The sequence below is a fragment of the Eublepharis macularius genome, chromosome 5, assembly GCF_028583425.1.
Source record: "Eublepharis macularius isolate TG4126 chromosome 5, MPM_Emac_v1.0, whole genome shotgun sequence".
Classification (NCBI taxonomy): Eukaryota; Metazoa; Chordata; class Lepidosauria; order Squamata; family Eublepharidae; genus Eublepharis; species Eublepharis macularius.
The window spans coordinates 101,680,686-101,702,632 of record NC_072794.1 but is presented as its reverse complement, the minus strand read 5'-3'; the positions used below and the strand labels follow the sequence as shown (position 1 = coordinate 101,702,632).

At 42.9% G+C, this 21,947-nt stretch overlaps 1 protein-coding gene across 1 annotated transcript in view; it reads left to right on the top strand.

Moving 5' to 3' along the window:
• Positions 1 to 6,211: 6,211 nt before the first annotated feature.
• TIE1 (tyrosine kinase with immunoglobulin like and EGF like domains 1) overlaps positions 6,212 to 21,947 on the top strand; it is a 48,143-nt gene continuing 32,407 nt past the window's right edge. Inside the window, exons 1-2 of the mRNA XM_054981634.1 lie at positions 6,212 to 6,749; positions 11,288 to 11,572. Coding sequence (XP_054837609.1) covers positions 6,611 to 6,749; positions 11,288 to 11,572 — 424 coding nt within the window. The 5' untranslated portion in view covers positions 6,212 to 6,610. The remainder of the gene's footprint in view (positions 6,750 to 11,287; positions 11,573 to 21,947) is intronic.

The window sequence follows — 21,947 nt, the reverse complement described above, 5'->3', positions numbered from 1 at the left end:
TGCATAGGCTTAAGGAATATCGTGATTGCGAAATACTTAAAAATTTTTAAGGGGGGCCTGCAAGAAGCGTGTATAGGCTTATGGTATATCGCATTTGCGCAGTACTTTAAAAATGTTTTTTTTAAAGGGACCATGCAAGAAGCGTCCATAGGCTCAAGGAATATCACAATAGTGCAATACTTTTTTAAAAAAAAAAAATTTAAAGGGGGGCCGCAAGAAGTGCACTAAGGCTTGCGGGACTCCTGGAATTTGGCGGGGAAATCTTTACCAATGGTTAGGAAATGGGGGATGGGAAGCGGGAACTCCCAAGCACAGGATGCACCATAAAGTGTTACTGAATGTTCTCACGCCAGAGAAAAAAGCACAAAGAATGAGTCAAAAAGCGGAATAAGTATAACGCAACGATTACGAGAGAACAATTCATGGGTGGTGGTGAAATATTAGCAGCAGTATTGCAATATGAAGCGCTATTGTAGCATTTTTTTAAGGCAGCGTGAAAACGGCCACTATGTGGATGCAGACATTAACCAAAGATTTTGTTCACTGATCAACCATCAGTCTAGATTCTACATCAAGTAATGTGCTATGTTGACTTCTGAGACGATTGCCCTGGGATCAAAGGAGATTTATAAAGGCTGGTTCCCACAGGCCTGTTCATCATCCAGTGCATCATCTCTTCACAACGTATCACTGGGAGACTCACAGTATGAGTAATGTGAGATGATGAGTGTGATGTGTGACAGGTCTTTTAGACATGGTGTTTCAGTCATCAAGTAATAAACATGAAACATGTTTTAATATCATATTTGATCTGAACTGACTCTTAGCATCGTATGCTGCCCATATTCGTCAGCAGCGCAGCTAATGTAATTGTGATATTACACATTATCTGCTCAGAAAGAGGGGAAGAAAGATGTTTTGTAATTAATTTCTTTGTATTCCAGGCTGGATTCCCTCCCCGCCCTCGAATGTTGTTGACAGTCCTGCAAGGCTAGATAATTTTCAAGTAATTGTCATTTTTATACTGGATTCAAGTATACTCTCCCTCCATTTTAAACACCTATGCCTAAAATAGTTTCAAATATTACCTAGTCCTGAAATAGGTATTGCCTCACTTGCTCTCAGTTTTTTAAAAAACTTTCTCCTTGCATAGGTTTGAAGTAATATTGCTACAAGGCCATCTCTTTAGAGAGTACATCGCCAAGCATTGCACAAGGGGATTATAAATTATAGGAATTCCTCCCCAGAGCACTGACACTGGTAAGGTGCAGGCAGGGCATTCTGCATTCACCCTCTCCAGGCCCTGTGCACGGGCATCTAGCTTCCTGAGTTCCATGTCAATAGTCGGAAACAATGAATGGATTTCCTTTTCCTGCCCCTGCTTGCTTTAGATTTTCAGCAGGATAACGTGTGGCCAGCCACCGAGCTGTTCTGCCTTTCTTTCAAGTGGTCCTAAAAGTTGCGTGGGAACAGTTCTGAGACATGGTTAGACTCCTCAGATTTGATTCAACAGTAGGCCTTCACTTCTAAGAAGTGTGTAATTAAAATGTAACAGTGTACCATATGTTACAGAATCCTTAAATGCTTAAATTTTGCATGAGCCAATCCACACATTACAAAATCCAGCCATCTCTGTTGTGAAATTTGTACAAACATGTTCTAGGAGTTCCAAGTTAGAAACTTATTTCCCAGGCAAATGCTAGCACAGTTTGGACCAAGACTGCAGCATGCAAGGAGAAGAAACTTCAGCCAACTCCATTTCGCTGCCCTGTGCTGTTTTCTAACCTGAAATGGCTCCAAGGAGCTGCTGTTTGACTCTTGAGAAAACAGGTAAGCCGTGTGGAATCGGCCCAAGTTGGGGAAATGGTACAGGCATGCCGCAGTCCTGATCTGAATTGGCTCACTGAACCCAGGAATTTTATTCCTAGCACAGAGCTCCAAGTACACTCTAACCAAACTGTTTGTGGGGGCCTCATGTCTACCATGTGGAATTTTAATGTGTGAATTGACCCTTTAAGACCATCACACGTATGGCTGGGATTCAAGCAAGATCTAGCTTTATAATATGTGAAATGGGTTTTGTGAGCTGTAGTGAGAATATAATGTTTGTGTGTAGTGCTCTGGAGTGGGAGAATCATGCGCCCCAGACTGAGGCACTTCCTGAGTAACTTTTGAAATAAGAAATGCCTTACCTTTGCTTCTGGCACATGGGCATTTTACATAAACATGGGAATGGATGGTAAGAAATTGGCTGAAGAAAGATGGGTTGGCAGCCACTCTTAATTTCCTCCCAAATATGTTTATCTAAACAGCCAACAGCTATTGTTCTCTAACTGGGTTCTGCCACCCTCCTGACCCAAATACATTTGGCAACACCTAAAATTTTACATTTTGATGCCATAAATCAACAAATTCTGATTGAAAAATTGGCTTAAAATGAAATTTATGGTTGCAATCGAGGAGCTTTTCTCCCTGTAATAGCCTGTGTTAAATGTAGGTAAAGGTAAAGGTAGTCCCCCGTGCAAGCACTGAGTCATTACTGATCCATGGGGGGATGTCGCATCATGACGTTTTCTTGGCAGACTTTTGTTACAGGGTGGTTTGCCATTGCCTCCCCCAGTCATCTACACTTTACCCCCAGGAAACTGGGTACTCATTTTACTGACTTCAGAAGGATGAAAGGCTGAGTCAATCTTGAGCCAGCTACCTGAACCTGGCTTCTGCCAGGATCAAGCTCAGGTCATGACCAGAGCTTGGGCTGCAGGACTGCAGCTTACCACTCTGTGCCATGGGGCTCTTGTGTTAAATGTAAATTAGCTATTTTTGCTATTGGCTACAGGGCTGGATTGAGGGGGGGCAGGGGGGTAATCTGCCTCCGGCGCCACCAAAGAGGGGGTGCCGGGCACAGCTGCCAGCTGCTGGGAGCACGCCGGTGGCAGCGCGGGCGGCTGAGTGGCCGCCTGCACCATTCGCCTGCCCCGCTGAGGGGGCGGCTAGTTTGCTGCGCGCTCCCTGTCCTGCAGGGCAGGCGAATGGTGCGGGCAGCCTCCCAGCCCTCCGTACCATTCGCGCGCCCGGCTGAGGGGGTGGCCAGCTTGCCGCGCGCTCCCTGTCCTGCTGGGCACCGAGGGCACCGAGGGCTGGGAGGCTGCCCACACCATTCGCCTGCCCCGCAGGATAGGGAGCACACGGCAAGCTCGCTGCCCCCTCAGCGGGGCAGGCGAGTGGTGCGGGCGGCCTCCCATCCGCTGGTGCTACCGCCACTCTGCTGGTGGCACGCCTGCCCTGCGTGATCGTGACATCATCACGCAGCACCAGGAGCGTGTACACGCTGTGCGCGTGCGAGAGGGCAGCTGGACTTGGGTTGTCCTGGGCGCCGGGAACCCTAGATCCGGCCCTGATTGGCTATTTACTTTGGGGGTCTTAAAAGTTAATAATGCTAGGAAAAGTGGAAGGCAGCAGGAAAAGAGGAAGACCTAAAACGAGGTGGCTTGACTCAATAAAAGAAGCTACATCCTCCAGTTTGCAGGATCTGAGTAGGTCTGTTAGAGATAGAATGTTTTGGAGGTCTTTCATTCATAGGGTTGCCATAGATCGGAAATGACTTGATGGCACATAACACACACACTGCAGATAATATGCTGGAAATTCTGTGTCAGGAGCTTCCAGTATTAAAAGTCATTTGCCAGGCATGGGGGCCTGTTTTAAACTGGGATCACATTACAAGGGGAGGGATGGTTTAAGTCTTTTCCTCTTTGCCATTTTCCCAATTTAAAATGGGCCAAGGGAGCTGTTATTTGCCTCATTGAAAAATGTATACAATAACAATATGTTTTCAAATGGAAGAATGGGGTTATTGGGGATGGAGAAAATGGTGTGGGGATAAAGGCTTAAGCCCCCTTCTGTTCACACTGTACTGCCCATCTGAATTGAGCCCCAGCATAGCTGGTAAGTTACTTGGAGAAAAAAAAACTACTGGGATCTCCTGACATTCCCAGCATATCATCTAGTCAGACCCTCAGCTAACTGTAGATAACCTGTGTGGAAACGGCTTGAGCTACTCCAGTTGGGAGATGGAAGATTCAGGCTTGCCAGATCTCCCACCATAGTGGGGGATTCCCCACCCCAGTCTCTGCCAGTTACCCAAAATTGCTACCCAAGTTTGTTCCCTGACCTCTAGAGGCCTCTAGATGCATCCACTGAGCACATCCAAAGTGCAAACCAAATGTCACCAGCAAGGGATCTTGCTTCCTACATCTACTAGGGCCCTGTGGGAACACTGTCCCTGGTTACCAGGGGAAGATCACCTTGCTGGGCAGGGAGATCACGCAGCCCTCTTGTGTTACAAAAAGATTAACATAACCTGACCAACTTCAAAGGAACCAGTTAAATAAGGCTACCAGGTCTACCAGTGGGGGAATACCCTTTTCCTAGGGTTGCCAGCTCCAAGTTGGGAAATTCCTGGAGATCTGGGGGAGGAAACCTGGAGAAACCAGGAGAAAGTGGGGTTTGGGGAGGGAAAATTCCATAGAGGCATAATTCCATAGAGTCCACCCCCCAAAGTAGCAATTTTCTCCAGGTGAACTGATCTCTGTGGCCTGGAGACCGGTTGTAATTCCAGGAGATGTCTAGCCACTACCTGGAGGCTGGCAACCCTACCTTTTCCACCCTCCACCACCACCCCACCACCACTCACCTGGCAAGCAGAGGGAAAAGCAGGGGAACAGGCCACCTGGGCAAGCTCCCAGTGCGGTGTGACAACGTCATTATGCAAATGCTGTATAATGCTGCACCCAGGCATGCTGCTTCATAATTCTAAGTATGTGGAGGAAGAGGAGATTGCAGCTATTCACTACGTTTACTTAATCCACATTAAGTAAACTTAAATGCCATTAAGAGGGGCTGGTGATTTTTGCTGTTTACCTCCTGCTGTAGTCCCCTGACAGGTCCTGAAGGTCTGCTGACCCTCCCTCCCCCCCCACAATAAAATTTCAGAGGACTAAGTGGGCTTCTATGGAAGGGAGGAATCTGCAAAATTTGCCACCTCCTCTTAAGAAAACATAAGGGTACTTGAGTTTTCTTAACTGTGTCATTGGATCCAGGCCACTATCTTTATTAATCTTTGTTATTCCTGGTTAAGAATTCTAAGCAAGCAGATTAACTGATACTGGGTCATTACTTATTGCTGTGCTTCAGTGTTCCTCAGCACTATAGTAGGTGAAACAGTCCTCTAAATGGCTGGATTTGAAGATTCTGGTTCACAATTCTATCTCATAGGCCCAAATCAAACCAAATAAGATACTGGGAGTTTCATATCCAGAGCTTCCAGTTTTTTTTTTTTAAACAATCCATTATCAGGTGCATGGAGAGACAATTGAGATCAAGGCCACAGCATGAGTGGGGCAGATAAGCCCCTCCCCCACATTGTTTTTATGAAGTAAAACAGCCCCAGGGAGCTACAATTGCTCCATTGAGACAATCATAGAATAATATAACACATTACAAGAGCCCACACATATCTGTAGTGGTGGCTGTGCAGAGGTGGCCTATCTATATGAATGTCAGTGTCCATCAAATGAGTATCTCAGAGAATTCTTTCTCCGCAGATCCTTCAGAGAACAGACTTCCTTTGCTGCATAAAAGTTCCCATAGGACCGCTGTAACCAAAGCAGAGCGCAGATTTCCAAAGATTGCCTGTCCATTGCCTGGCTGGTTAATCAGAACTCCACTGACAGATTCTGTCCATCAGCTTGAAACCAGCTTACTTTTTTATTATACTGTAATGAAGCAGAAACTCCACGCTACAAACCTTTCCTGTCCGAGGCTGTGATCAAGTTCTTCTGCCTTCCTTTTAGGAAACTGAATAAAGGAAGTCCCTTGAAGGCCTGCAGAGCCCTTTCATGCCAACCATCTCTCAGTTAGTGGTGGCTCAGTCTGACACCTCCCATTCCACAACTGCCTCTTGCAAGAGACAGCGATAGCCAAAGAACAATGGGTGGAGAGCAGGAAATGCTGCATGGGAAACAGGATTTCATGTCATTGCCTGTGAGGGCCCCCAGGCATTCCTCCCCCAACAGCCTCCCTCTGGCTGAACCCCAGCCAAGCAAGTCCTTGCTCAAGCTGTGCCCAGTCCATTCCCATCACTTCCTGTACTGCCTGAGGCTTTTCTTTTATCCCCATGCTGATGTTCTCCAGTCAGGCTTCCAAGTGAGCATGGATGAAACAAGTGAGCTCCATCCCCTCTGCAGCGATACATGGCAGTGAATGAAGAGATGGAATAGGTGGAAGGGCCTTTGGAGGTCCCTACTCCGAGTCCTGAGCAATGGGACATCCCTAGAGAGAAAGCCAGTGCCTTGGATGGGCTAGAATGGAGCTGCTTTTCTTCCTTCTGAGACTCTAGCCATTCCTAAACAATGAGTCACAGCCTTTTTAAAGAAAGTTCAGACCCCACATCTTGCTGAGTTCTTGAACTACAAGTTGAGCCCAGCCGGCAGAGAGCATTTCCTCCCAAATCAGAGGCTGTCTGGTGTGAGCTTCCTTCCAGTTATTCTAGCCCTTGCAAAGCAATGGAGGACACTGGACCACCAAGGCTAGAGGATACACACGGTGAATGAAAAACAGCACAAATATTCCCAGTTGGCATTTCCCTTTTTGGATTCATGATGTCTGGGTTCTGCTGACACTGGGCATATTCAGGAAAATGGGACTGGGCAAGATTTGTCTTCTAGCTGCCTTCTTGCGCCTGTCAGGTAAAGAACTCTTTTCCTCTTGAGGGATATTAAGCTGGGGAGGCGGGGAGGAAGGGGCTTCTTTCCTGTGGCTAATATAGTTGAGTGGTGGAAAGAGAGCGTGAAATGCAGCCCATGGCTTGGATCCTGGGGCAAGGCAGAATCTGATCTACAGTTGAGGGGGAGGGGTATTTATTTGATTTATTTGATTTGTTTCAGCTTCTATTCTGCCCTCCTTGCACCAGCAGGCTCTAGACATTAAAATCTACAATTTCTCAATTTAAAACACAATCAATACAATAAAAAGTTTAAAATTTCAAGTACAAAAATTACAAAAATACAAGCAGCACAGAAGTTATTTATTTCAGTTCATCCAACTGTCACTGAAGGGGGGAATTTTGGAGGAGAATGCTCTAATAGAGAGCAAATGCTCCCTATTTCATGCCTCTTTACATAGGTTCAGATTTAATCAGTATTTTCAGAGCTCCATTTTTCATTGTTGATTTTTTAAGAGTCATTTGAAATATGTTCACAGTTTTTATGTTTTAATACATAATATACATGTATATGTACAACATACATCACTCATTTATACAATATACATGTATAATGTTAATTTCTTGGTGCACAAATGATATTAACAAACATGTACATCTGAAAGAGAAAATTCTATGCGAAGAAACAAAAAAAGGCACGAAAACAAAAAACTGCAGGCTCAATCCATGCAAAGGAGAACCAGCACAAAGGGAGATTGAGGGCTGAAACAGCACGGATCATGTTTGTCAATGGTTTCATCCCCAGAGATGGCAGAAAGAGTTGACCATTCATTCCACTTGGGAAATTCTGGACAATGAGGAAGGTACAAGTTAACCCTTGCTTGAATTCCCATTATCTGGCATCTAATTCTGAATTTTAAAGCATTTACCTCCTATCCATCCAGCAAGAAGCAGGAATTCTAGAGCGAGAGGACCGTGAAAAAAATGCAGTAATTTCCATAGGGGAAAGTGAACATTGCAGGGTATAGATCCTGTTCTAAGCTCTCAGAACTTCTTTTGTTATACTGCCATCCTCCATTTCCAGATGCTGCACTAGTCACTCACTGGACCAGATTTAGCTCTGTCCATCACCATCCACATTGTTCAGGCATGCTTGGCTTAGCCTTGGATAGACATACAGTGAGAGAAAAATTCTAAGTCCTTGACATCAAAAAAGTCACCAAGATTCAGAAAGCAGTGGGAGAAATCTCACTCTCTTTCTGACTGCAAAGTTACCATTATTCTTCAATTTTAAAAAAAAAACTTCAAAAAGAGACTCCAGCGTGACATTGTTGAACTGATACATTCAGAGGTTTGATACTACCTTCTCACTGAGTTCAATTGCCACTTAGATTTTTTTAAAATCTTGCTATAACTGAAGAGACTGTTAAAAAAAACAGTGTGACTTTTTACCCATTACAGATGTTGACCAGGTTAGCCTCACTAGTGAACTGTCTCTGTATTTTCCTCCAATTAGATGTGAACTTTACATGATTACATTTCACTCTGTACTTCCTGCATTTCAAGGCCACTGGGCCCTACTGTTTGTTTTTCTCAACTCTGCTTCATAAAATAACTGCATAGTGAGGTTCCACTCACAGCAACTGACAAAGTGGACCCAGATCCATGTTGTCTGGCCCTAAATAAAGGTATTCAGCAAGCAGTATCCCTTTAGCACAGCTTTTTGTAAATAGTTATGAGCACTATTTGTGGTGGTGCAAACACATACTTGTGTGTTAGAAAGAATTGAGAACTGACACTGTGTAGCCCAAGGCAGTTTTCATGGGAACTAAAAGTTTTTTTCCTCTTGTAAGATTTCTTTGTCTCTGTCTCTTTTATATTGCTGGTCAAACCTAAGAAAGTTAATAAAAATTGTAAGCTGTTAGGTTCCTGCAAGTACCACAAATATAATGATGGTATTCTACAACCTGTCCAGTTTCTTAGTAGCAAAATCACTCTCAATTCTTGACAGGCCTTCTGTGTAGGAGATATTTTGTGTGCAACTCCTAAGTAGCCTATTATTATATGTGGTGATCACATGTGTGTATTATAATATGTGTGTACAAGTACTCAGAAGAATAATTGCCCCTCTGAAGGTTCCTAGATAATTAATATGCTACCTGCCCATTTAAAGTATACTTTTCAAGGCATTAAAAATATTACCCAGTTCTTTCCCAAACAAACACAAAGATGAATATTTTAACTGGTAGATTAGCTGTTTCCCAGACAATGTTGTACATGTCCCAAGACAGAAGAATTATATTGTTTTAAACATATTAGTTAAGAACTTCCTATTTTGCTAGGGAAATATCGTCAGAGAGTATGCACCATACAGTGTACATTTATGTGTGTTCAAAGATATTAAAAGTGGTCTGGGTGCTTGCAATTCTTCACATACTTGCTCTAGTGTAAGTTCTGTTGAATCAGTAAGATTTTCTCTCAGACAATGATGTGGATGAAAACAGAAAATAACTTTAAAAATAAATTCTGTTCTTTTGAGTGTAGGTGTAAAATATGTATAAAGCAAATCTGGTTTCAAGATAGGTCTTATACATGGGATGTGCCATGCCATGTATCCCCATGGTTGTCATTTTGCTGTTGGGGCCCTGTTCTAGCACTGTGGTTTTCAGCCCATGGGTCATCATGACCCTCAGTTGGGTCAGGACTCAAGAGTCTCAAAGAACTGCCATTCTTTGCTCTTTTTGTAAGGACCTGCTGTCAGTGGTCAAAAGCCCAGATTCCTCTGGAGCATAGACAGGTTCATAGACCTCTCCCTCCCTGCAAAAACTTCCCCTCGCATTCTCTCTCTTTCCTGAGCATGGCTTGGCCATCCTGCGCCCCACCAGCTGGTCTTCCAATCTCCTATGCATGGTTGTAGCATAAAGTCAGTTACCCTAGAGACGACTTTGGAGGGTGGATTCTACAGCATCACATCCCCAATGAGCTTTCCAAACTCCATCCTTCCCAAGCAATCAACGCATCTCCACGAATTTCCCAAGATGGAGTTGGCAATCCTACCCACTAGAGTGAAGCCCTCCACTCTTCCCTTTCCTGTTATGTGACTGTGATGTCATATCACTTCCTGTCATGTGCTTCAAGTTCAGTGGGCTGCATGCTTTGCTGTGGGTTTAGAAGGGTGGAGGTCCTGGGGAGATTCTAGGTTTGGAAACCACTGTTCTAGCACAATATGTACAGCAGCCTGCAAGAGCCCTTTCTTAATGCATCACTTTAGCTCTGATGACCCTAGCAGAAGGGGGGAAAGTAGGGTCCATCAATGGGGTTGTCTAGGGGGCCTACCTGGGGGAGGAGGGTGAGTTCTCCATCACTTGAGGTCTTCAAGTAAAGGCTGAAGAGCCACATGCTTGGAAAACTCCACCTTTTTGATTTCCAGAACTGAGAGGAACCTGGACCAGGATTCAGTTTGGCAAGCCATTTCCTTATCAGTTGGAGAAAACAATAGGGAGAACAGCCTCTCCACCCTTGTCTGCCTTTTTATATGCGGATGGTGTGACTCCTCTGTTCTCTACACCAACCTTACAGGGCCATAAAAAAGACATGAGTTGGCAGATACCATGTGTATTGTGTAATGAGACCCTAAGAGGGACTACCCACACATTCAATTTAACTCAGGGCCTATTAGCATGGATAGTTTTTATAGCATTTATTAATGTGCAACGTGCTTTACATAAAAATCTATTTCCTTTGGCTGGTCCTAATAAAAGGTATTCTGTGGACTGTGGGGTGTTTTTCTGAATATTACTTCATGACTGGCACAGCTGGTAACAGCTTCTTTCTACCAGAAAACAGAGACTATGTCATTGGTAAATAGGGGCAGTTGGAGTTTATATCAGATGAGGAAGTCATACGCTTCAACTGTTCCTACTTACCAGTTTCCTGTCACCTTTCCCTGGTAAATCACTGGTCATTTTTTGGAATGGGGGATACTTGAGACAGGCTACTACAGAATAAATTAAAACAGCACATGGCATAAAAGACCAATGTGTTATAGAAGCGGGTTGGGTGTAATACACCTATGGTATAAAAAGGGCTTGTTTTGATTTTTGAAATGTTGAAGCACATCTCTGCCTGTCTCTGTTATCTTTGGTGATAAGAGAAAGTATATATCCTGTGATGCCAAGATCAATTCTCCAAAGGATGGAGGATAGTAATTAATAAGAACTAAGTGGCCTGAAAAGAGCTTTGTAATGATTAATGATGGCAAATCCTGCTCAAATGTTCCACTTTCCATCAAGCATCTATAGGAATTAGGCCCAAGGCAGTTACTTTGCTGAGCAAGAGATCTTTCTCACTTCTAGGTCCAGGGATGATCGAGCCTGAGTGCTTAGAGGCCACGCTGAGGAATCTGCGTCATTTCTAGGTGAAGACAAATGATCTTTCTGGTTTTTTAGTAGTGATAGGACTTGACTCTGAAGCCCAGGCAAAGCTGGTTGGGTGGTTATTATGCTGACGCCATTCTCTCTCCCTGATCATAAAATGGCCCCTTCTATTGTTCTTCTGATGCAGGAGCAATTCTGGATATAACCCTGATCGCCAACGTCCTGAGCCCCTCGCACACCAGCTTCTACCTCACTTGTGTGTCAGGCGAGCGGAATGTTAGCCTTCTTCTTGAGAGAGACAATAGAATTATCATGACCCCGCCTAAGTCCAAGTTCCAGATCTACAAGAACAGCAGCAACAAGGTGCAGATGCGTGGCTTCTCTAGAGCAGATCTGGTGGGCATCACATACTGCTTGGGACAGACCCAGACAGAACAAACCAGAGTAGTATATGTGCACAACAATATGAATGGTAAGCATAAAAGTGAGATTTACACATGACACAACAGAAGATATATGGATTTGTGGTAAATATGGGAAGATAAATGTATAGTTTGGATGTTCGACAACATTTATTCCTTTAATTCCTTAATTACAACAGAACCAATACTAATGAAATGGAGTTCCCTCTCTGCTTCCCCAGACAGACTCCATCTGTTTCCTGTTTACAGACAACAAGAAGAAACAAGGGAAACCAAGTATTAATCAATCTTTAATCCTTTCTTTCCACTTAATCCTGAGTTTGTCTACTAATTAATATCCAGGAAGGAAAACATAATCCAGATCCATGCTTTCCTTGAATTTTAAACTTTTATTCTATCCAATCTCTCAGAGCATCCCCTCAAGTACAGACAATTGATAATATTTTAAAAAGTCTTAGAGCAAGCTATATACAAGACAATAGACCAGCAGGCCCACTACAGAGTTAGATATGCTTAGGCCCATTGAATTCAAAGGATTTTAACATCTAATTCAATTTGTTAGATTGTGGCCTTGACTTATATCAAATATTTCTTTTGAAAAGGCAAACAAATATCATATGTCTGTTTTTTAAAATTAAAGTTTATATAAAAGAAAAAAGAATAACTAACAGAAAAACACTAAAATATAGAAAAAGGATACAAATTATATAAACTAAAAGGTTTCCAATTTTTTCTACAACAAATATAGGTATGATTACAAAATTTTCTTACTCTCTGTTTAGAAGAAACTCTCTTTTTTCTATTGTCTAAATTCCTTATTCATCAAACCGACAAATCATCAGATCATTGTTATCTATTCCATGCAAAAAGTCTATAATGCAATAAATGAAATTATTGTCTTAATCAATGAAGTGAGTTTAGCCATGGCTCATTTTGAGGGGGAACGCGCAGGAACGCAGTTTTGGTAGTTCCCTAAAGAGGTCACATGTCAGGTGACCCCACCCACCTGACTCTCGGCCATTTGGGCCCGTTTCGGCCTGGATTGGGGCCAAAACGGCCCGTATTGGGCCTCTGATGGGTGGTGGATCACTCTCCCGCTCAGCAGCGGCCTGATCCTGACCATTTTGGGCCCCTTTTCAGCCATTTTCAGCCCCTTTTTGCCATTTTGGGCCCAATTTTGGCCCTGAATGGCCAGGATTGGGTCCAAAACAGCCAAGATAGGTGGTGTCAGGGAGTGTGGCATATGCAAATCAGTTATGCTAATGGCACACTTCTGGTGATGTCAAGGGGTGTGGCATAGGCTAATGAGTTATGCTAATGAGTTATGCTAATGAGTTCCTCCAGCTCTTTTTCTACGAAATGACCCCTTTTTTTAGCCATCACTGCGAGTTCCAGCACCTTCACCAACCATTCCTCTATTGTAGGCAAAAAGTGGACTCTTCCACTTTTGTGCATATAATAATCACACTGGCATTGTCATATATAAAAACAAAGTTCCATGCTTTCTTTCCAGCGGAGCGTCCTTTAATCCCAAAAGAAAGACTCTGGTTTCAATTGTATATTAATCTTTAAAATCTTCTGAATTTATAATTGTATTTGTATCCAATTTTTTTTTCTTTCTTACATGTTCACCACATATGGTGAAATGTTCCCTCATGTTGTTTACATTTCCAACATAAACTCGAAGTACCTTTATACATTTTGGCCAATTTCTCCAGAGACATATACCAACAGTACATCATTTTGAAAAAGTTCTCTTTAAGATGCGAACCTAATGTGAATTTCAACCCTTTTAACCACATATTTTCTCATTGTTCCATTCATATATTATGTCCAAAAATTTTAGCCCATTTAATCGTAGATTCATTTCAACAAAAGTTTATACATTTGGGCAATAACATGTTCATCATTTGTACATAGTTCTGTCTCATTCTTGGATTGCTCAAAGTCATAATGCCTTTTATCTACTTTAAACCTTTCTAAGATTTGCAAATTAGAAAACCATTAACAAGTATATCCTTCTATTGTCAAATCTTCTCTTTATTTTATTTTATATTTGAAGGTCTTTGATTCATAGGGTCGCCATAGGTCGGGGGCGACTTGATGGCACATACACACACATATTCATCTTGCAAAAACTGTAACATATCACAATATGTTAACCATTTATACATACTTGTCATTTCTCTTCTAAAGTAAGCTTCATGTAGTGATAGCCACAAGGGCATTTTTGGACAAATCATAGGTTTATATTTGTTCCATATTCTCAAAATGGCAGGTCTAACATAGTGGTTATTAAAATCTACATTATCCTTAGCATTGTCATACCACAAGTATTCATACCATCCAAATCTCAAATCATGTCCTTCTAACTCCAATAATCTTCCATTTTTTAAAAAAAGATCCATTCCTTTACCCACACTAAACAACAAGAAGCAAAATATAATTTCAAATCAGGTAAACCCAGTCTCCCTCTTTCCTTTGCATCCTGTAATACCTTATATTTAATTTATGGTTTTTCCCCTAGCCATACAAATCTGGATATATCTTTCTGGCACTGTTTAAATGGCAACTCCATTGCCAAAACAGGAATTGTCTGAAATAAAAATAACATTCTAGACAAGACATTCATCTTAATCACAGATATTCTCCCCAAAGTGACAGTTGAACTTTATTCCATCTTAACAAGTCTTTTTAATTTCATTCCAAATGTTAACGTAGTTATTTTGAAATAACATACAATTCATGTTTGTCAAGGTAATGTCGAAATATTTTACCTTCTTTTCAATATTAAAGCTTGTTTTGTGTATGTTTTTTATTTGGGCTGTTTTCACACTGTCTATAAATCGCACGAGACTCACGGAAGGCTGCCGGCTTCCTCACGGGATTTTTAACACCATCCAATTACAAAACGCCGTAAATCACTGTTTGTGGCGTTTTGTAAACAGATGGCATCAAAAATCGCGCGAGGAAGCCGGCAGCCTTCCATGAGTCTCGTGCGATTTATAGACAGTGTGAAAACAGCCTTGGTCTTGTATCTTCATATTGTTGTTAAAATCTTATTGTTGTGTTTATTAACCTTAAAACCTGTTAATGCACCAAATTCTTTCACTTTGGCCATTGAAGTTTTAATTCTCTTTAAAGGATCTTCCAAGACCAGCACCAGATCATCCGCAAAAGCTCTTAATTTAGGAATATTTTTTAATCTTTACACCTCCAATTCTTTCATCTTGTCTTATATCTCTGTTCAATATTTCAAGAACAAGAATAAGCAATAGAGATGAGAATGGCAACCTTGTCTTGTTCCTCTTTATATCTTACATGGTTTAGTCAGTTCTCTATTAATAATTATTAATGCTGTCTGAGAGGTATAAATCGATTTTACCCATTTTATAAATGTCATGCCTCAGGTGGGGTGAGCCACCTTACGCTGCCACTGTTAAGCACAAACTTGTGCCTTGAGTGTCCCTCGAGGCAAATCACAAAGAGACAGACACACCAGGAGTCCTGTGATGAAGCAAAATAGATTGTTTAATTAAACAATGGAGGAGCAATTTACACAGGAGTAAATGGTCTCCTTGTGTCCAAAGCTCATCAGAGCTACAATAGCAGTGCAAAGCAATTAATACTTTTTGGCTAATTATAATATTTGTTATCTTATTGGCTCGCAGAATACAGGGGTCCCCCATTGGCATAGAAAGAGGACCTCCGATCTTGACACAAATGTCTAGGGTTACTTTGATTGGAAGAAGCAATTTAGGTCAGCTGCATAATTGGAGAAATTACAAGATTGCAATTTCCAATCTGTCCTTGGCCTAATCTCTAGGAAGAACATCTTCCTCCTTTCCTTCACCCACCTCCTCTTGTGGGCCTACTCCTGCCCCCTCCTTTTTGCCAATGTTACTTTTAACGGCACCCTGAAGTCTCTTCTTTTGCAACTTTGGGGCTTTCAAAGAGCTGGGTTCTGTGGGTGGAAAGGAATGTGCCCCCAGTTCTGCAGTTTCTCCCAGCCTTGAGAGAGATGTTGCTAATTCTGGCTGACCTAGTTTGCAACTTCTTGCATTAACAGTTCTTACAAAGAGCTTTTTGTATTAGAATCATACAGAATCATGCAGCAGGTGTGTGATAGGTGCATCTCTATCATATAGCAAGCAAGCTGTACTATTAATTCTCAGTTCTCATAGTGATTAACATGTCTAACATACATTCTTCTTTGGTCCTTGGTTTCAAGTGTCATTTTCTTGCATGTTGCGTTATCAATACTACAATAGCTCCTGGGCATGGTAAAAGTGCATATAATACTGAAAGGCACAGAAATGGTATATAAAATCTCTTTCTTCAAATCCATATTCCTCACCACCACTCTGGGATTTAGGGTCCCTTGGAAAGGCCCAGAGTATCCTCCCAACTCTTCTGACCTCCATAGCTTGGCCAATAAACAGGCGTGAGGACCCAGGAGAGTAACAACAAACAAAAGGATTTATTTACAAGGAACTCAGTTAAAAACAAACAAGCAAGGTGCATTAGCAACAATAGATGGGTGAAAGTAAAATAAACCAAAGGCCCCAGCATAACTGAACTCACTGTCCCTCTGTCTGCCAGGCCTGTCTTCTCACCCTACCTGGATGAGGGCCTCTCTCCCTAGCAGAAACCTCCTCTGGCCTGCTCCCTAGGACAAAGAACACAGGCTTTTCCCTCTCCCAGACTTATATAGCACCAGCCCCCTGTGTTCTGATTGGCCAAAAAGGGCATCAAAACAGCCCAGGTGCTCCTGGGAATTGTAGGCAGGCCTACTCCCACTGCTAACAGGCTTCTGAGGTCTTGCTAGGCCTTCCTGGCACAGCCAGATCATGACAATAAAATTTTGTCCAAAATTCATGTCTGCATCTAAAAAATCAATGCAGCTTGTGTTTTATGTTTTTCCAAATATTCCAAAATATCTAATACAGTTCTAATATTATCCCTCAACTGCCTTTTAGGTAGAAATCCACTTTGATCTTCATGAATAAATTCTTGAAGAATAATTTTAAGTCTTTCAGCTAATATTAGAGATGGGCACGATCAGCATTACAATAGAAAAATGCCCACAATAATGGCGTTCGTGCGATCGGGACCCAGCGGATCGGTGCCGTCCTCGGCGACTGATCCAGCGTTCGGGGGGGGGGGGCTTCATCGGGGCTTGATTCGGGCCATAGGGATCTGATCGGGGATGCAGACAATCAGTCGCCAGTAATCTATTCCCGGGGCAACGGAGCCAGGGGAATGCCTGAGCTGTGTTTGCCCTCCTTCTGTCACCCTGGAAACCCGAATGGAAGCCCAGCTTTCCTTGATCAGCAGGGCTTCCTTCCAACCACGGACCAGCAACACACTCACCACCAGTTGGGAGAAGAGACCCAGGGGAGGGAGGGGGAAGGGGGTGTTCCAAACATTTTTTGCTTTTTAAAAAAACGGGGCTTTGTAGGAGGAATGGCTGTTTTTCTGTCTGTCACTCTCTGTTTTTATCCTGCTTTTAAAACACTGTATTTTGTGGGAAAACCTCATTCACGGCTCTGTGTGTATGTTTAAAATATGCTTTTGGAAGACTGGCTGCTTGCTTTTAAAATTGGGTGGGGAGGAATGGAGGATTCTGTCCCTGCTTTTTTTAAAAAGCTGGCTGAAACATGTTTATGGGGCGTCTCTCTCTCTCTATTTGGAGAGGCAGGGATGGGTTAAAAACTCCCCCCCTCTGCTCTAAGTGTGTGTGTGAACTTCCCCTCCCTGAGGGGAGGTGGCTTGTTGCTGTCTCCCCGTGCCTGCCGGGCCCGCCGGTTGCCGCCACCACCCACCTTCCCACTCCTCAATCCGATCCACAGATCGGAAACGGGAGATGATCGGTGTGTATCAGTGATTTGGAGTCGTCGCCGGCACGGATCCACAATCAGTTTGATCGGTAATTTTTTTTGGATTGTGCCCACCTCTAGCTAATATCATTTTGAACAACTTGTAATCATTATTCAATAATGATATTGGTCTATAATTTCTTGTCAATACTGGGACTTGTCCCTTTTTGTGTATTAATGTTATATTAGCCTCTTTCCATGTCTCTGGCATCTTTCCTCACTGTGGGATAGAATTCATCATATTCTATAGCAGTTGTAAAAGTTCATCCTCAAAGCACTTGTAGTAAATACCTGGAAGGCCATCTGATCTAGGGGACTTTCCTGGTTTAATCTCTTTTATAGCTTCCACCACTTCTCTTATTGTTATAAGACCATTAATAATTTGTCTTTGTTGTTCTGTAATCCTAGGTAAATTTTGATTTCTAATATATTCATCTATTTTTTCCACTTAAATATCATAACTCTTGTATAAATTAGAAGACTGCGTATAAAATGTTTTTGTATAACCACAGCATCTGTTAATACAATATCTTCCTCTTGTTTTTTCAGTATCATTTTCTTTTTTCTTTCTCTTTTCACAATTTATAGAACAGCCATTTTCCTGGTTTTTTTGCAGATTCAAAGATTCTTTGTTTTACATAGTTCAATTTTATTTCCATTTCTCTTATTTGTTAGCATATTCAACTGTTGCTGTAAAATCTTAATTTGTTGAGAAATATTTATATTTCCTGGGGAATTCTTTGGTTCTTCTTCTTTTCTTTTTATCTCATCCAAAATATTTTGCGTTTTCTCTTTCTTCTTTCTGTTAAGTTGAGCATTATGTTGTATTAGGTAATCTTTAATAAAGGCTTTACTTGCATCCCAAACCATTCTCAAGTCAGTGCCCTTGTTTAAGTTAATTTCAACAAATTCTTTTAGTTTCACTATCTTTAATAATTGTTTCATTTTGTAGCAATATTTCATGGGCAGTGTAACCCTGAAGCCCATGGCGGCACCAGCAGCTGTGCACCGGCATAAATACAGTGCCACCAGTACACTCCTTAAGAATTTGATAGAAGAGCTGCGGCACAGTGTGGCCCAGAGAGAATGCTCTGTAGATGCACTGGGAACATCAGCCAAATCCACCAATTGCAGGGTGGCTGGAGTTGATGGTGCCATGAGTGGCAGGAGACAGCATAGCTGGTCTACAGGCTGGGCCACATTTCCTGTTGCCAGCTGCTGATTCTACTCTCCCACCCTGCAGAGATTGAGTGCACAAGGCAGAAAGACCCCCACGATTGGGCTCGCTGCACCACAACAGAGATGCCCTATGAGAGCCACACAGAAGGTGCAGACATGACGCCAGACATGGGCCAACCCCCATCTTTGACAAGGGCCAGGCTGGCAGCTGAAGCACTGCTCACTTGCAAACTCCCCCTTGCCACTGCTGCTCCAAGAAACATGGACCCCCCTCGTAGAGGTGTTCGATGTATTGTCGAAGGCTTTCACGGCCGGAGAACGATGGTTGTTGTGGGTTTTCTGGGCTGTATTGCCGTGGTCTTGGCATTGTAGTTCCTGACGTTTCGCCAGCAGCTGTGGCTGGCATCTTCAGAGGTGTAGCACCAAAAGACAGAGATCTCTCAGTGTCACAGTGTGGAAAAGATGTTGGCAGGTCATTTATATCTACTCAGGAGGGGTGGGGTTGAGCTGAGTCATCCTGTAAAAGTTTCCTAGGGTGTGGAATGCTAATGGAGGGAGGCTTCACTGTATCCTGAGGAGGATCTTTTGCATATGGATTGGTGTTTGATGTGCTAATCTTCCCTGCAGGGCTATTGTCGGGTGTAGAGTGTTTTGTTAGCCTGGTGTTTTTCAGAACTGGAAACCATGCTCTGTTCATTCTTAAGGTTTCTTCTTTCCTGTTGAAGTTTTGCTTATGCTTGTGAATTTCAATGGCTTCCCTGTGCAGTCTGACAAAGTAGTTGGAAGTGTTGTCCAGTATTTTGGTGTCCTGGAATAAGATACGGTGCCCTGTTTGAGTTAGGCTATGTTCAGCCACTGCTGATTTTTCAGGTTGTCCAAGTCTGCAGTGTCTTTCATGTTCTTTTATTCTTGTCTGGATGCTACGCTTTGTGGTCCCGATGTAAACTTGTCCACAGCTGCAGGGTATATGGTATACTCCTGCAGAGGTGAGGGGGTCTCTACTGTCTTTTGCTGATCGTAGCATCTGTTGTATTTTTCGGGTGGGTCTGAATACTGCTTGAAGGTTATGCTTTTTCATAAGCTTTCCCATCTGATCAGTAATTCCTTTGATATATGGCAAAAACACTTTTCCTGTAGGAGACTGTTTTTCCTTGGTTGTTTGATTCATCCTGGGTTTGATTGCTCTTCGGATTTCATTTCTGTAGTAGCCATTTGCCTGAAGTGCGTGGTTGAGATGATTAATTTCCTCATTGAGAAAAGGCGGCTCACATATCCGCCTTGCACGATCCACTAATGTTTTCATTATGCCTCTTTTCTGTCGGGGGTGGTGATTGGAGTTTTTGTATAAGTACCGATCAGTGTGAGTTGGTTTCCTGTAGACCTTGTGACCTAACTGAAAGTTTGCTTTGCGGATGACCAAGGTATCCAGGAATGGGAGTTTTCCCTCGATTTCTTTCTCCATTGTGATCGGTACTTATGAAAAAGCATAACCTTCAAGTAGGAAAGAAGAAACCTTAAGAATGACAGTAGAGACCCCCTCACCTCTGCAGGAGTATACCGTATACCCTGCAGCTGTGGACAAGTTTACATCGGGACCACAAAGCGTAGCATCCAGACAAGAATAAAAGAACATGAAAGACACTGCAGACTTGGACAACCTGAAAAATCAGCAGTGGCTGAACATAGCCTAACTCAAACAGGGCACCGTATCTTATTCCAGGACACCAAAATACTGGACAACACTTCCAACTACTTTGTCAGACTGCACAGGGAAGCCATTGAAATTCACAAGCATAAGCAAAACTTCAACAGGAAAGAAGAAACCTTAAGAATGAACAGAGCATGGTTTCCAGTTCTGAAAAACACCAGGCTAACAAAACACTCTACACCCGACAATAGCCCTGCAGGGAAGATTAGCACATCAAACACCAATCCATATGCAAAAGATCCTCCTCAGGATACAGTGAAGCCTCCCGCCATTAGCATTCCACACCCTGGGAAACTCTTACAGGATGACTCAGCTCAACCCCACCCCTCCTGAGTAGATATAAATGACCTGCCAACATCTTTTCCACACTGTAACACTGAGAGGTCTCTGTCTTTTGGTGCTACACCTCTGAAGATGCCAGCCACAGCTGCTGGCGAAACGTCAGGAACTACAATGCCAAGACCACGGCAATACAGCCCGGAAAACCCACAACAACCATGGACGCCCCTCCTTGTAAAGTAAGACCAGGAAGGCAGCAGGACCCAGTGAGGGTTGCACCCACAGCCCACAGCACCCACGATCAGCCCTCCAAGTCTCAGAGAGGCAGCTCCATAGAGGCAAGCAGGGTGGGTTCTGAAACAAATGATGGGAATGCCTATTGGAAAGAACAGGAGAGCCTGGAATGCCCATTGGATATGATGGAAGCTACTAATGCCCTTCGACTTGCAGTGGTTCCAGTGAAACACATCACTGCAGCAAAAATAGAGATCTTAGAGAATAAAACAGAAGTAATGGACAGAGAGCTGGGAAGACAAATCGATAATTTGGCTTTAATGAAACAGAGAAAAAGAATCTTGTTTGAGATTTAGAGCAATTCCAGAGGTGCCTGAGGAAGATATTAGAGAAAAGATTAATACAATTTTGGCAACCTTTTTTTTTGATTGGGAGGAGAAAGACATGGAGACAGAATTTGATAATGTTTATAGAATAAACTCTAGGTTTGACAAAACAAAAAACATCCCAAGGGATATTTTAGTCCATTTTGTGAGAAGGAAAATGTCAAGTGCTTCAACAACATTTCACTACAAGATTAAAAATTGACAATACAGATATAACAGTTTGGAAATAAATCCCTATTAGAATTTTATGTAAGAGAAAAGATTATGCCTTCCTGATTATACCTTCCTGTCATGCACAGGCAAGCAAACAGACAGAGAGGGAGTTTTTGTTCAACACAGGCTTTATTGAACCACCAAAAGTGAAGAGGATGTCTGGACTCGTGTTGCCAACTTTCTTCGCCTGGGAAGGGAGCTATGCCTGTTAGCTCGGCAGTTGGGGTCAGGAGAGGCATTCCCTGAGCTGCTTTCTCAGGAGTGAGAATGACTTGCAGGCTGCCTGAGGAACCACTCCTGGGGCTGGCTCAGATGGCAGTCAAGAAGGATTACTGGGGGCTGGAACAGCCATGCTCCTTGGTCTCCTTAAAGGCTTGTGACTGGTCTGAAAAGAAAACAGACACATATGTGGCAGGAGGTCTGACCTCATGCAGGCCATGACTAGGTCTGCCACATCCTGGGAGAGTATCCATGGCCAGGGTCGCTGCTGGTGCTCTGTCATCAGAGGTGCTGCCAGCAACCAGACAAGGATGCTCCTCCAGCAGGA